This window comes from Lygodium microphyllum, chromosome 19 (assembly GCF_053477565.2).
Source record: "Lygodium microphyllum isolate KBCC chromosome 19, Lygodium_microphyllum_v1.1.10, whole genome shotgun sequence".
NCBI classification, from domain to species: Eukaryota; Viridiplantae; Streptophyta; class Polypodiopsida; order Schizaeales; family Lygodiaceae; genus Lygodium; species Lygodium microphyllum.
This window is the reverse complement of record NC_141153.1, coordinates 44176190-44193069: the sequence shown is the minus strand read 5'-3', so window position 1 is coordinate 44193069 and position 16880 is coordinate 44176190. Positions and strand designations below refer to the sequence as shown.

The 16880-nt window shown below is 39.5% G+C and overlaps 1 protein-coding gene across 3 annotated transcripts in view; it reads left to right on the top strand.

Moving 5' to 3' along the window:
* The window catches only part of LOC148019803 (uncharacterized), a 46480-nt gene extending 29876 nt beyond the window's left edge, over nucleotides 1-16604 (top strand). For all 3 annotated transcript variants that reach the window (XM_087699982.1, XM_087699979.1, XM_087699980.1), the window contains exons 3-11: nucleotides 3628-3695; nucleotides 3834-3911; nucleotides 13632-13733; nucleotides 13817-13956; nucleotides 14042-14104; nucleotides 14183-14360; nucleotides 14929-14967; nucleotides 15054-15131; nucleotides 16214-16604. In XM_087699982.1, the coding sequence (XP_087556108.1) occupies nucleotides 3628-3695; nucleotides 3834-3911; nucleotides 13632-13733; nucleotides 13817-13956; nucleotides 14042-14104; nucleotides 14183-14360; nucleotides 14929-14967; nucleotides 15054-15131; nucleotides 16214-16342 (875 nt within the window). In that variant the 3' untranslated portion in view covers nucleotides 16343-16604. The remainder of the gene's footprint in view (nucleotides 1-3627; nucleotides 3696-3833; nucleotides 3912-13631; nucleotides 13734-13816; nucleotides 13957-14041; nucleotides 14105-14182; nucleotides 14361-14928; nucleotides 14968-15053; nucleotides 15132-16213) is intronic.
* Nucleotides 16605-16880: the final 276 nt, after the last annotated feature.

The window sequence follows — 16880 nt, the reverse complement described above, 5'->3', positions numbered from 1 at the left end:
AAGCAAAATGCTAATGTAAATGCTGTCTGACCAAAAGGATAATGTTTGCCCTGCTATGCAGCAATGCTACCTGCCGAGAACAGGGGAAATCAGTTTTCCCTGGTGGCACATAAGAAGGACCTCCACCTAAAGTGTCTTAGACCAATAAACTCATAGATAGAGACTATGCAAGAGCTCCTAATGTCCTCATCTAACTTAGATCGAGGCTCACATGCAAGAGATGACCGTATGAGACACACATGATTGCTAATGGTACCGGCTAAGTCAATAATGATAAAGAAATATTGCAAGGGCACCATACTTTGGGGCCAATCTTTCTTTGTGTCATGGTGTAGGAGCATTCTAGCTTCATTGTTCTATTTGCTTTTCTGTTGCTAAATTCCAGTCTTTAAGATTAAGTGCTTACAAGTTAAAGTGTGCAGCCCTTTGGTTTCGTGAAGGCTAGTTTCATCTACCTTCCATCCATCTACTTTGGAAGTGGTAGGGAGACAATATGTCTCTTTGGGATCAAAGGGAGCCATGCCACTTTTGATTTAATTTGCACTAACGATGTAATTGTGCACAGTATATGTCAAGCTTTCCTAGCTCATTAGATATGGGTGTGGTTTGTTGGCCTCTTAAATCCTGCCCTATATCTAGCATTAAATTGGATGTGAACACTATTGGCTCCTAGTGAAGGTCATATTTAGTCAATCCAAAAGGGGTCACCAAAAACTTATAAAGACTAAGTGACATGTGAATTGTGGAATGCTGTTTTGTGGACATCTTGTGGTATCACCAAGATATGGTAACAACTGCTCTTTAGATCGACGGTGCTGTAGATATTTGGGCCTTCTATCAATCCCAACTTCCAATTATTTTGCAAATGTGACTCTATTTTTTGTGGCAGTGGTGCAAATAGTTGAGGCTCCATCCGTCAGTCTACATGTGCCACCCTTTTCTTCAAAAAAATAAAATTATGGGAACAATAAGGAAAACTAATGAGCTGAAACCAGCCTTCCTTCGAAAGGATGGTAATGACGTGATTAACACTTAATCATAGCAAGAAGCAAATTCACATAAAATGAAATATACACTTTATCACTTAATCTTGGACAGCCTTGTGGCCCTAAAACTTGGTCCCCTTTGCGGTATTTTTAAAACTTGTGGAGTACAATTGAGATTCTTCAACCTTCTCCACTAATCCAAGTGCCTTTTGCTGTCATAAATGACCAGCAAGCCCTTGATTTGCTAGGGGATTGGCTTTTACTTGTGCTTCTTGGGAAATAAACTAGCTCCAAATTCAATGTTGGTTGGTTGGCCTCTTGAATCCTCCTAAAATACACCGATTTTAGCTTTGAAAATTCAAGTTCAAAGGCTCAAACTTAGGCATGCTTCCCAAGATGGCTGTCAAACTCTAATTTTTGTTGTAAATTAGGGTCTACAATAGAGATTTAGCAAAATCTCCATCTCCAGTGGTTGGATTGTTGTAAAGCTTTGAGCAAAGTTGGGAAGTGACTGGAGAAAGAGAGAGAATGCTACAGAGAGAAAATTTAGAGATTTGTTGTAAGAAATTGAGGTGCTGATTTGGTTTTCTAGCCCCAAATGGATTCATCAATAGCAAAGGGAGTATCGGACGTTGTAATGTTTAGGAGAGAGTGCATTAGTTGCAATAATCAATTTCCCTTGGTCAAGAACATGTAGTCCAATGGTTGGCAAATGGCCCCAAAAGCAAGTAGCCGTAGTCCAATACCTCTTCCCAATATCTCCAAAATGCAAAAACGAGATTTCCTTTTCTCTTGAGTCCCAATTCAGCTTTCCCAAACTTGCATGGGCAAGTTTTGCCAAGTGCCAGCCTTCTAAATTGAGTGTCTAGTATTACCCAGGCCAATAAATTAATTTTCAAAACAATAACCTAACCAATCAACAATTAAAATTGGCTAGGCCAAATTTTTCTCCAAGTAGCTTGGAGCATAGACTGGGATTAATTAGTTAATTGATACCAAGTCTCTATTGTACTATGTTACCATGGACACTTATCCCTAATTAAAGTGTTCTAGGCCAATATTTGACACTAGAAACCACCTAGAAATTAACAAACATAACTTGTTACAAACTTTGCCTTTGTCATTGGCTTATGTTTTGGGGTCCTTGGCCGACCACCGTGAAATAACTTGCTTGCACATCACATGTGCATCTCACATTTGCACATTCAATTATAAAATAATCAAATGCTAAGCAAAGTATTCATTTCACGTCGCTATGACATGAGCCTTGGGCTAAGTAGGCCCATCCTTTGCTATCAAGATTCCAAAAGATTTTTCGAACCATGCATGCTAGGAAGTATTGGAGTTATATCATTACTTTCTTAGCTTATTCTAAGGCAAACAATTATATGTAGTAGAGAAATATGGTGATGCTCATCCATAAGTTTGTAACAGCCATAACATGTTTCTATTCAGATTCCATCTTATTTGGTTTAGAGACAATCATTGGTGTCTATAAGGGTGTGCCTATGGCTCAGTTCTCAACATTGTGGACTAGTCTAAGATAAAAGAGTTTTCTTATAAAGACAGATGCGTTGACACTTATAGGGCTGCAGATTGTGACATAAATGCGAGGTCTTATGGAGACAGTGCTGAGAACATGCTTGTGGTACTTGAAGGGGGTTGGATTGAGTAGCATTCGTATGGTAGAGGTCACTAGTCTTTATAAAGAGTTTTCTAGTTCAGACAGACTGTTGTTTTGACACTTGTAGGGCTGTAGATTTTTGCATGGATTCTAGGTCTTAAGGATGGTTGCACCTAGAACATGCTTGTGGTAGTTGGCATGGGTTTGGATTCAATACTAGTTCTGAATCTGTGATGTTTGTATGGGGGCCCATGCCTCCACAACATGCGTAGTGACTTGAAGTTAACCATAGTCTATGGTTGCTCAAAAAATGGATAGTTGCTAGTATGTGCATGAGCATTACTATGAGAATATGTAGAGAATTCGGGAAAAGCAGAGAAAGCTGGGTACATCGAAAATTAGCATACTGCCTGCCCATTATAAAGAAAGAGGAGGAAGATGCTTAAATTCATATAATTAAATAGGGTGAGAAGAAGTAAGTTTGTCCTAATGCTAAATCTTCTTCATGGTGTCCATTTGGTTGTTAAACCTTATTTTTACTTGTAAAGGGAGTTGTCCCAAGCTTGAGCTAACTCAATGATAGTCATGCTTGCTTGTAAAATTTGGAAGAAACCTGTTTGCAATTCAAATTGAAGTGCAGGTGTTCTCTGTAGCCAATGGTGGATATAGAGCCAGCTTACATGATGTCTCTTTTCTTTTATTTTATTTTTGAACGTAGGAGGGTGTACTTTTTGCATAGGTAATGCAAAGGACTGGCCTTGCAACATGTTAGCCAAAAGAGATAGCTTCACATGATCTAGGGAAGTTACTCTAGAGACCGCATGAAGTCATTAGATAAGGTAGAACACTTATGATGTTGGTTCAAACATCACAATTACTTTCATGGATCCTCAGTTTAAATGGAAACCTTGAAATTTTCTGCTGCATGCATTCATGCATTCCCCTATGTATCTGGATAAATATGGCCAAGGAGCAAGCGATAATCTTGTAGTTAATGAATTCCTGTGGAACTTGCAGATAATGAACATACAAAAGATATACTTAATGCAGAGGAAAGTCAAATGTTAGTCTCAAACCAGTGTAAGGTGTGGTATTTTATGGCACCAAACTGGCTGTACTGATACTGATGATATCATCTAAATAAAAACTCAAAATGAATCTGTGAAATGGAATACTACAGATTAGATCTGCTAACTTAAACTACAAGTGGAACGATGTTTCAGCCTGGGGAACGTTATGCTTCAAGAGTAGAGGAGTTGCAGCTGGATCTGCTGGAATGTGCATTGGAATATGAAGTTAAGGTAAGGTCTGAAATAATGTAATGAAGAAAGAAACTTAGAACATACTTAAAAGAGGAGTATTTTTGGACCAAGATGTTTTAACAGTTTACAGTTTAAACCATCACGTTCGACCGAGCAGATTTGCTGTACTTGTTTGTCAAAGTTGCTACCATATGCTGCATGATAGAAGGGTAATGATTGATACATCACAATCAAATCCCTCCCTTTACCCCCATAGACCAATTGTGGCAAGTTGTGCTTGCACCTTCAACTTCAAGCTTTAATTTCTTCTTTAGCCTAAACCCTGCAATAAGTTACCTGAAGAAGTTTAATACCCTGCTAGCATTTGACCTACAGAAGAGGGCTTCTGCCAAACATGCTTAAAGTCCACCTGTTTTTAAAGGTATTCAAAATTTCAAATTCAGCCTGAAAGCCTGTTTCTACTGCCAATCATTCTTGGTTGCTTTCCAAAGCTGGTTGACACTCTTGTACATCAAGGTGAAGGGTATATCCTTCACAAAGTCAACTGCTACTATTTGTGGAAGATCTAGCTGATGTGTAGCTCTCATCATCCCAATGAAATATCTAGTCTCTCAGTCTGGGTAGATGTTGTCAAATAGGAAATGAGTCTCAGTGGTAAACGTCCATATGACACTATCCCAAAGTGATTATCCTGCATTCTAGAATCTCAAAACTCAAACTTGTCTTACGCGAACAATTTATATCACACTATTGTGGATTGAAGATACATCACGCTTGTCATAGTTGTTTGGTTGTATATACATTGAAGAAAGGACATTGAGAAAACTCAAAAAACACAAAAGGTAAAACACAAAACTCAAACTTGTTGTACTTGAACAATTTGTGTGATACTATTGTGGAAATTAAAAGTGAACTTATTTTAGCTTACCATAAATGCCCAAAAAGTATAAGCATGACCTAAATATATTTTATTTTTCACAATGGATGAAATGCATTAAGATGAAAACACAATTGTATTTGTGACTGCAATATACAAGTCAAGGAGGCAAAAACCATTGAAATAGATCATGAAATGCATCAACATGAAAGACTACAACATAAAATTTATGGAGAATTTTCGTGAGACTTGATGCAATGCACCAAGTTTAAGAGTTAAAAGCTTAGTTTTCATATAAAATTTTTGATCCTTGATGCATTGCATCGGATCCAAAAGGAAACTTACAACCTTTCTATTATCTCTTTGTGTGGAAAAAATTAATCTCTTTTTATGTTCAATTTCTTTACAAGCATTGAATTAAAATGTAAGAGTGGTACGGTATACCAAAGGTTCTCCAAGAGAACTAACTGTAGGGCTTTCACTGATGAGTAACATGTGGAAGTTGTGGACATGAATGCACTGGATGAGGGAAAATAGCTGTAAAGATAAGATGAACACAGCTTTGCACATATTTATAGTGAATGTAGAATGTTAGAAGACAACGAATACTTGTCTTTTGATCTTCAGTGAATACTAGGTGCTTTATAGTGACATTGGAGAAAATGGGGGCTAGCAATGGGAGAATGGCATGTTGGAATGGATTGGAACATGGAGTGTTCTTGCCATTCCTCTCTATTGGGAATGGGATTGTGTGGACAGGCTGGGGTGTTTTGACATATCTACTGAAAGTCTTTGCTGTCAGTCAACATGCAACCAGCTTGCCCCTGGTTGAGAGAGAGAGAATATATATATTAATGTCTCTGAAAGGCCAATGTGGCCTATGGACTACACCAACACATACAAAGAAGTGTATCTCTCATCTAAAAAAGTTTCTCTTTGTCGGGTGTCATAATGCAGACTCTATCCTGTAGTTCCTACCTAATCAATACTGCTACTCCTCTCGACCCTTGGATGGTGCCCTGATGTCTCATATGACTCTTGTATGCAGACTTTGAGACATATCCTTGTACTCTAGGTAGTTCCATCTTAGAACTCTTGATGTGTCTCTGTGATCATAATCAGATCATTGCTCTCCATCAGCTCCTCCATCATCCTTGGGTTTGTCCAAAGTGAGCCATTATAGTTCCACACTGTTATCCGTATCTTTGGGGTGTGTCTCATGCCTTACCATCAATATGATAACAAGGCTATCTCTATATACTGCCCTTTTTCCCTCCTTACTGGCCTTGATTGTCTTAAGCATACTTGTACATCGATGCTCCACGAGTCCACCTGCATCTTGGTAAGATCATCTTCTGTGTAGATGGGATCCTTGGGAGTCTGCATAGTACTATTGCCTTTTTCCTCATGAAGGTTGTTCTCTCCATCCTATCTTGGAATCTCAACATGAGCACACTTTTGTGGTTTTTTCCAAATTCTCCAAGCTTGGGTGCAACGAAGTGGGCCTTCTTCTTTGTATTCGAGGCGTATGCACAAATTTGTACCCTCCTCAGGCGATAAGCCCATCTTGTTAGATATACCACTTATCTCACATTCAACCACCTCACTTGTCTCTCCTCTCTTCTTTAAGCGTGGTGTTCTCCTTCTTGATATTCTTTTTCACTACCTCTATCCACCTTTGTTGCGTGACCTTGAGTTTGACGTCCATAGCCTTGGAGATTTTTTTCTTTTTATGGGGTAGTGATTATGTCCTTTGGGATCTCTCCTTCCTCCTGGCCGGTGCTTTTCAATGCTGCAATGTCATCCTTTAATTGTTAAATCTTTGATAGCACGGCTGCCTACAGCCTTCTCATTTCTCCACTCTTCAACTTCATTCTCTAGTTTTGCAACTATGTCTAGTAGGTCCCGCTACACCTAGATGGCAGCCGTCATGGTGAAAATTTAGTTCTACAAAACAAGACATGGCAGGCCAAAATGACTTGTTAAATATGTTTGGGGTATTCCGATAATTTGGATGGCACAAATTATCCAATGTGGTCATACATGATGATGTAGGGTTGAAGCGGAAGCAGAGAGAGAGGGCAAGCACATTAGTCGAGGTGCTCAAGAGTATTGAACTGAACTGAATAGTGCTGAACTGTGAGATAGTGTGAGAGTGAGTCGACGGATAGGTGTGTACCAGTGTGGTACACACAAAGAATGATAGAATGTATTTATACTTAGGGTACGGTACACTTACACCTGCTAGGGTGAGTTCACGTGTGTGAAGTAACATATATACAGGAGAGTATAAAGGGCCTTTACACCCAACAACCTCCCACTTAAAGGTTCGAAGCGAACCTTTAACCAACTCCCACAAGTCTAATGCAATGCTCATGTTGAGCCTTTGCAAGACTTTTAGTGAGAACATTTGTAGGGTTATCCTGTGATTTGATCTTAGTCAAGGTGACTAGACCATCATCCAGAACCTCTTTGATAAAATGATACCGAACATCAATATGTTTGGTATGTGCATGAAACATGGCATTCTTAGCTAGACATATTGCGCTCTGGCTATCACATCCAAGTATAGGTGTTTTGGTGGGCAGCCCACAATCCTTGACCCAACGACCAAGCCAAACTGCTTCTTTTGAAGCTTCAGTGGTTGAAATATATTCAACCTCAGTGGTAGAGAGTGCTACTATTTTTTACAATCTAGAGCACCAAGAAACCGCCCCACCAGTCAAGGTAAAGATGTAACCGCTTGTAGACTTGCGAGTATCCAAGTCACCTGCCATGTCTGCATCATAGTACCCTTGTAGATCTAACGTACCCTTGCCATAGCAAATACATTTTCTTTGTGTGCCCTTAAGATACCGTAAGATACATTTCACTGCTTCCCAATGTGCTTTTTCCAGGATTTAACATGAACTTGCTTACAACTCCCACTACATTAGCAATGTTAGGTCTAGTGGCAACCATAGCATACATGAGTGATCCACAAGCTGAAGCATAAGGAACACCCTTCATAGAACTGGCTACCTTATCATCTTTTGGGCAATCTGCTTTGCTAAGCTTAAGATAAGGTGGCAAAGGTACACCAAGAGGCTTAGGATCAGCCATAGAAAAACAATCAAGTACTTTGCTGATGTACTTTTCTTGTGGGAGAAATAAGAGCTGCTGCTCTCTACTCGTGTTACACGCATGCCCAAAATATGTTTAGTTGCACCCAAATCCTTCTGGAAAAGGCTGAATTCAGCTATCTTTTCAATGCATTAATCTGGCTTTTATGCTTACCGACAATAAGCATATCATCCACATAAAGCACAAGTATAATAAGGCTTCCATCATCAGCCTTCTTAATATATAAGCAGTGATTTGCACTACTTCTTTTAAATCCACGTGAGAGCATGAAGGCACCAAATTTTTTATACCATTGTCTAGGAGCCTGTTTCAAACCATACAAGCTTCTCTTAAGCTTACATACCAAATGCTCCTTTCCTTGTATAACAAAGCCTTCGGGCTGTTTCATGTACAACTCTTCTTTCAGATCACCATGCAGAAATGCAGTCCTAACATCCATTTGATCAAGTTCAAGATCCATAGATGTTACAATGGCAAATAACACTCGAAGAGTGGTCATTTTGACAATAGGAGAGAACACTTCCTGAAAATCAATGCTCTCCTTTTGTGTATAGCCCTTAGCTACAAGTCTGGCTTTGTATTTGGGTTTGCCATCCACACATTTGATTTTATAGACCATTTGTTAGGAATGGCTTTTCTATCCTTAGGCAATGTAACCAAATCCCAAGTATCATTTTGATACAATGACTTAATTTCTTCCTGCATAGCTAGCTCCCACTTTTTCTTCAATTCACATGATAAGGCATCTTTATACATAAGAGGCTCACCTTCATCTATGAGCAAAATGCTATCCAATGAAGGATCAAATCTTTGTATAGGTCGTCGAAACGTGTAGATCTTCTTACCTAATGATCTGTGTTATTAGGTAATGGATCCGCATCCAAGGGAATGTCAATGACCTCATTGTTTGGCTTCTGAACTGCATGTTCAGGTTGCTGTAATACAATTTCAGGCTACTGTAATTTATTTTCAGCATGCTGATTTTGGTGCTCAAGCTGATGTTCAGCATCCTTTTGTTGCCCATTTTCATCTGGCTCAATAACAATACGCTGATTGTCATAATCAGCATTAAAAGGAGCTGAATTTTCAGTGGCTGATGGCTGCTCAAGTAACTAATCATACTGAAATTTAACTTTCTTTTTGTTTGAGTCATTAGATGTAACATTTTTCAGCAGCTTTGACTCATTAAATATTACATCTCGGTTGGGTAGCACCCTTTTCATGTTTGGAATCCAAACTCTATAGCCCATTTCACCTTTATCGCCATAACCCATGAAGATGCCTCTATGAGATTTCATGTCAAGTTTGGTTTTACTATCAACAGGTACATGTACATAGCATTCGTAGCCAAAGACCCTTAAGTGGTCATATGAAGCAGGTTTGCCAGACCAAACCTCTTCAGGGATGCCACTTTCAAGTGCACAATGTGGAGATCGGTTGCAAATATGCACCATGGTTTTAAGTGACTCTCCCCAAAATGATTGCGAGAGATTAGTTGTGGACAACATGCATCGAATCTTCTCACATAACGTGCGATTCATTTACTCAGCCATACCATTAGATGATGGATTGTAAGGAGCTGTAAGCTTTCGTTTAATCCCATTGACATCACAAAACTTATTGAATTCTTTAGATATATACTCAAGCGTAAAATCTTTTAAAAGCATCCAATGCTTCATTTTTCTGCTTAAGCAAGTAAATTCATAGCTTTCTAGAATGGTCATCAATAAAAGACACAAAATAACGGAAACCACTATGAGTTTTTATTGACATGGTGCATATATCAGAATGGACTAAATCCAAGATACATGCCTTTCTAGAGGCTCCATGAGAGTATGGACTCTTTACGTGTTTACCAGGAACACAATCATCACAAAATTCAAGCTTTGAGTTTTTCACATCAACTCTTCAAAGTGAAGAAAGTGTCTGCAAACCCATTTGGCTCATGTGCCCAAGATGCTTGTGCCATAACTCCATGTGTGATTAACTGCAACAAACTTTCTAGGAAGTGCCTTGCAGTAGAGATAATACAAAGTCTTCTTTTTACCACCTCTAGTGACTAGCATAGACCCTTTATATATTTTCCACATTCCACTACCAAAAGTAGTGAAGTAACCTTTGCTGTCTAGCTGTCCAACAAAAAGCAAGCTCTTTTTGATGCCAGGTACATACCTAACATCATGAAGAATCAATTCCTGACCATTTTCTAGAGCCAGGTGTATGGTGCCCATTCCTTCAATATCACATGCATGATTGTTGCCAAGGTAGACTTTTCCAAGATTACCTTCTGCATAAGTGGAAAAACACTCCAGAGATGGAGTTACATGAAATGAAGCACCGCTGTCAACAATCCATGATTGTGACAAACCATCATGAGCTAACAACAAAGCATCTATCACATTTGTTTTAGTGATATGCATGTTCTCCACTGTCATAGCAAGGGGATCTGAAAATGCAACCAACAAATCATCATCTTTATTCTCTTCTATTTCCTCAATAACAACACTAGATACCACATTTACTTTTTCTGTCTCTTAGGGGTAGAGCTGCCATCCTTGTCATTCTTTTTGCCTTTTGCATTAGCTTGCTTCTTGCGTTCTTGTTCCCTTTTAAAGTACTTGCAATCAGGCTTTTTATGCCCTTTGCGACCATATTGATAATAAGTTACATCTTGCTATTTTTCCTTGCTTTTGTTGCGATTTTTGTTTTTATTTGTAGCACTAGATCTTTTTTCAGTTCTTTCTTTTATATTGTAGGTTGATCCACTGTTTTTTCCACTTGCCTTGTGTCCAATCTCTTCATTTAGAATAGAACCACGCACACCATCAAATGTCAAGTTGGGGTTATTGCTCAATGACACAACCAATGCTTCCCATGAATCGGGCAAGGTCATGAGTAAGAAGATAGCCCTCAATTTAGGATCAAAAGCTGGCAAACTTGCATCCTGTAATTGACTCAAAATACCAGTGAAAGCATTCAAATGCTCTAAGGTAGGCTTAGACTCATCAAGCTTCAAGTTGACCAACTTCCGCATGAGATGTACCTGATTGACAAGAGTTGTATTCTCATAAGTAGCCTTGAGTTTCTCCCAAACTACATAGGCAGTATCAAGCCCCTTTATATCAACCAAGATATCATTTGTGATGGCCATTTTAATGTGAGTAATGGCCTTTTTATTCATTTTAGCCCAATCCTCATTGGACAAAGTAATAGGATTATGTTCTGCTAAAGTATCATCACAATCCTTTAGAAAGAGTATACCCTGTATACGATCTTTCCAAAGATCAAATCCATTGCCATCGAATTTACAAATCCAAAAGAGATTCTTTGTGTCAGATGTAGATGCACTGCCAGCCATCTTCAGCAATACACGAGTGTAATAAGGGGATGAATGCTTTCAGCCAATAGCAAGGTTGCTGAATTGTAACAGCAAGTACACACTCTTGTACTTCCAAGGTGTCCAAGAAGCAGATGTTTAGCTGCAATTTCAGTCTCAAGTACTGATTACAGCATATACATGAATCAAAACTGATACATTTGCATGTAAGACATCTTCCACTTCAGTAATACATCACCATAATACCCAAATGCAATGACCCAAATGCTGTATTTACCACTGTTTCACTGCATAGTGAGTATTCAACAATACATATACCAAGAGAAGCTACCCTTTTTCAACATTTGAAGCATTCAAAGCTCAAAAAAACTCCCACTCAGCAATGAATTTGCTGCAAATTTCACTGTCCAGTCTCAAATTGACTAAAAATACATCACGAATGTGAAAAGTCCCAAAATTTTTGCAGTGAATCTTCTCCAATTGCATCAATACATCTTTCCGAGCATCAAGTACAAGCTAATGTTGCAGAAATTTCACGAATTTTGCAAAAGCCCCAATTTTCAGGGTCCAAGAGTGCACAAATTCCAAAGAAATTGGCTCAACCAAGCAAAAATTTCACTTGCATATGAAAATGCCCAAAATTTCCGAAACCCGTGCACTCAATGTTTGCAATTTATGGATGAGGAATCACTGAAACATGTGTCCGGCACCAAATCAAGGAAAAGCCCCAAATTTTGAGGAGCAGATTTGCACAGGTTCATGTTTTGTGCTTGCTCGCGCGAATACTCAGAAGAGGGGAAATAAAATGAATCCCAAATTTTTGATTTTTAAAAGAAAATAGGGCCGTTAGTCCGTGGAGCCGCATGACCTGAGACCTTGCCGGCACCTGTCACTTGTAGCGAGCAGTCAGTTGTGATTATCGTGTTGACCTGGAGCCCCATAGCGCCCATTGCCCTGGTCCTAGTCACGAGCAGGTCCCGACTGACCCCCCTTCGACCTGCTGTCCTTGTTGCTGGCCTCGTTTGACGCCTGCGCTACTTGCTTGCGCGTCGCCTGAACCTGACAATTGTCACAGTCCGGTTGCCTGCGACTATAGACTGCACTTGTCGACTGCGTCTGTTACCTACTCCCACTGATGACGACTACAAGGTGCTCAATAGTACTGAACTGAACAAAACAATGCTGAACTGTGAGATAGTGTGAGAGTGAGTCGACGGATAGGTGTGTACCTATGTGGTACACACAAAGAATGAAAGAATGTATTTATACTTAGGGTACGGTACACTTACACCCACTAGGGTGAGTTCACGTGTGTGAAGTAATATATACATGGGAGAGCGTAAAGGGCCTTTACACCCAACGGATGAAGCTTGTTTTGGTTGCCAAACAAATTTGTGGTTATGTATTTCAGACCAATCGAGATGGGATGGGTGAGATGCTTAGCCACATGCTTTGATTGCACTCTGGTGCAAGAGATAGGTTATTCCACACATTCGGTCATACACAACGGCCAAGGATGCTTGGGATAAGCTTGCTTCATTGTATCAAGTGCGTGAAGCTCGTGTAGTCTACTTGCAAAAATAGCTTGAGATGGAACACAATTGAGGGTGATTCGGTAGATGCCTACCATAGACATGTAAAGGATATAATGGAGTAGCTTGCAAATTTTGATGAGATTATTCTTGATGCTCCTCTTGTTTCTATAGTCTTGGCTGGCCTACCTGATCGTGCGACTTACTATGGTTTATCAAGTGGAATGGAAGCTACCATAAGTGTCCATGGTCCATCTTGCTTCCTATCTTTCTCATTGGTGGTCACCTTTCAGTAGAGGGAGGGAGCTAGTGGTTATTTTGGGACCTCATATGTGTTCATTGGAGTTCCTTTTCATGGTTTATTTTCTTGAACTTGGATTGTGGAAAACTATCCAGTAACTCATTGGATCAGCTATGGGTGGATTACTACCTGGAGACAATTACACTAAAGCTTTCCGGATGGATGATTAAGTATGTTTGGTAAACCAAAGTGATTGAATGAGGTGTGGATGAAACACCTAGAGAGGGAAAGTACAAATGAATGACTAAATTATGTATGTTCAAGTTGGACTTGCGGATGTTCTATTCAAGCTGGACTTGGAATATCATATTCAGGTTGGGCTGGAATGACAATCGATGCTAAAGGGAAATGAGCAACTGCTTTGCACATTCATTCACATGCATCCAAATGCGATCGCCTTCTCTTTTTCTGTGTGATGCCTGAACTTTTTCTGCCTGTACAAAATCGGGTTTTCTGGTGAATGCTATCAACATGCTTATGTTATTAATCCGCCAGGTCTTCTTATACTGAGATAGCTTATACCATTGTTGAGATTTGTTTTTGATTTTACAGACTATTATCTTTCTTACTGGCTCTTGATTGGCTGCAGATTCTTGAATTGAAGATGAAAATGGTGCAAATGCGATCTCAGAATGATCCAACTCACATAGCAGAAGCTGAGCTTACTCTCCCACAATTCACCATGGAGCAGGTGCTTTTTTGCATAACGGTGTTGATGGTGATTTATGACACATGATACTTGATTTTGAAGTGTCTATATTCTGGTGCAACCAGATGGAAGCACCAGCTTTTCCAGGGAGACTTGAAAAAATGCTTTCCCAGAGGCTGGACACATGCAGGAGAAAAATGTCAAGGCTCCAAGGACAGAGAGATTCTCTTGCAAAAGAACTTACAGAGTTTAGGAAAAAACAAAGGTAAGAAACATGGACGCTGACAAAAGGAAATATGTGAGGAATAGATACTAGAGCTGGAGTTGAATTTTCAGTTCTTGGATTGCAGAAAATTTGAGTTGCAAAAAAGAAACATGGAGGATTTACTGCGTCGAGTGAACAACCTACAAAGGTAGCTGTACCCAAATGTATCGGTACTTCATTCAAAGTTTAACATGTGCCAGTACATCATGTATGCAAGATCTTTCAGGAAATTGGTAAAAAAGGAGGAAGAGATGGTAGAGTGTCAATTGAAAGAGAAAGAAGCGAGAGCTCGATTGCATGAGATACAGATGGCCTTGCAGAGATCAAAAGCAAAAAGTTTAGAGCCAGACCAACTTATAAAGTTGATTCCTTCAATTCGCTCTTGGCTGCGGTCTTTGAAAAAGGTTGGCTTTCATGTCAGGATTTTATCTCTGCAGTTTGGTATTTCTGAGGTTTGCTCTTTTTTTCTTTTGGGGGGGGGGGGGGTTTACTTGGAAACATCATGTTGGTTATTGCTGTGTAAGAATTCAGTGAGAAAAGTCTCAGGTCCAAGTGTCTGTGCCATGTGGGTGCAGCATGAATGGTTTTGGTCAACCTTTTTATTTCAGGTGACCAGTCGAGTAGGGTTGCCATGCCATTTGTAGTGTCTGATACTGATATACGATTTTCAAAACAAATTTTGAGAATCTATCACAAATAGGGCAAGAAAGAATTACACAGTTCAGGTGCAGTTGACTATGTAATGGCTGTTTCTGTACTTTATCATGGTTTTCCTCATATTTAGCTTCATCTAATTGCCTATAAATGCTATCTTCAGGCTACTCAAATTTTCTTTGTAGATTGAGGCAGTCCTCGAAGTATTAACTAGTCTCACAAGTCATAATCATAATTATCTTGTAGATGTGAACTATGCTGTAAAAGGTAGGAGTTATTGCAGACCCGCTGAACTGGTGTATGCATTTATTTTTGCAGACTGTCCCAATCAAGGGTAATCAAAGGCAGCTTCTACAGGTAAGGATTAATTCTAGTGAGTAGCTATCCCATCTATTGAGCAAAGCCTAAATGTATTGTGAATCTTATCATCTTTGGACTTGTAGGTAGAGCAATTCGAGGCTGTCCTTGGAAGGATTCTTGAGAATGCACCACCAGAATTATGGAGGAAACCAGGCCAAATGGTTCTCTCTCTCTCTCTCTCTCTCTCTCTCTCTCTCTCTCTCTCTCTCTATCCGTGCGCGTGCCTGCCTGCCTGTTGGTCTAGCTGTAATACACTAACTTGTGTACGATGGAATATTCCATTTTTGGCTCAGGGGAATCAAACCCAATATTTTGTGGTCAGCACAGAATGACTCTACCAAATGAGCTGTTGTCTCTCTGTGCATGTGCTTATGCACTATGTGCCCTTCCGATGTTTGCTTTGCATACTAGTGGCTACATCTGTCCTCCCATCTATCTGTATGACTTGGGAATGTGGTCATCAGAGTTGAAACATTATAACTGGAACCAAAAAAGAGGTCATTTTACACTTAATTGGTGTCCTTCTTTGAGCATGTAATTTTTAATCTGGCCAACTATCTTATAATGCTCAAGTAATGTCAACTCTACCTATTAGCAATCTGCTAAAAACAAGAGGTCATTTTACACTTGATTGGTGTCCTTTCTTTGAGCATGTAATTTTTAATCTGGCCAACTATCTTATAATGCTCAAGTAATGCCAACTCTACCTATTAGCAATCTGCTAAAAACTTGATAAACTCGCCTTTTACCTCAGAGACAAGCAGGTCACAAGACAAGTGGGTTTGAAATGACAAACTCTTCAACTAGTTTGAAATGTACCCTATTGTTCCACTTAAGAGTGGCTGGAGGACTTGTGACAGTTGCATTTGGGGCTTAGAAGTTCTGTATTTGTACTTTGATGTATCTGTGCAGTGTGTGCCTGGGATTCATCAGTGTCTGGCTAAAGTCAACTGTATCTATTATCTATCCCGCTAGAACATTTAATAAAGACAAGCAGGTCATGAGTGGGTTTGCAAAAGACCAAACCCTCAACTAACTTCAAATTTACCCTATTGTACAATTTAAGAGTTGCTGGAGCATATGTGACTTACTGTGCCTGTACTTTGATGTGTCTATACACAGTCTCTCTGCGATTCATCAGAGTTTAGCTAAATGAAGCTTGAACCCAGTTTCTTAATCTATAGTTTAGCATGTCTTCTCAATGATGTCTTTTGAATGGTTAACACCTAGTTCCTATGTGCAGAGCCAGAGCATGGGTAAAGTGACAAAAGGAAACAGTGGCCCAAAATTAGATCATAACAGTCCAGTTGACGGCATAAAGGAAGTGTATGCATTGCAGAAGGAACTCCAAAGGTTGGCAGCTAATCGATGATGGAGAGTTACAGAATATCTGAGGCACACTCCATTTTTGGCTTTTTGTCTAGATGGTCACTGTCATTGCAGATAAGAGATGCACAAGTGCTTTGTAAATTTCGAGTTCTCCCTTGAAGCTGTGTGCATATCAAAGTGTTTTGCACACTTTGATGGTGAGTGTAGATATGAGCAAAGTGGTTCAACCACAAAAGCGCTGAAAAGACTGCTCTGCAAATTTTGGGTTGACTTGAAGTCAGATAATCTCAAAAGCTTTTCTTAGAGTCTGGAAAATGGCCTTTCTTAGGCTTCCTTTGTCATGCTTTTAATTGAAGCTTTCTCTGCTGTAGTTCAAGAAATTCAGGGATTAGGAGATAAATTTTTTGAACTCAGTTTTTTTTTTCATTTTGTGGGGCCTAATTTGAATTGTTATTGCATAGTAGAATGTAGTAGAGCTTCAAGCCATTTTTGTGTGACAACATTGTGTCAATCTCTAAATGATCATTATATCTGTGTGACACTTACAAAGGTGAACTAAATGACACATTGACCTGTGCCTA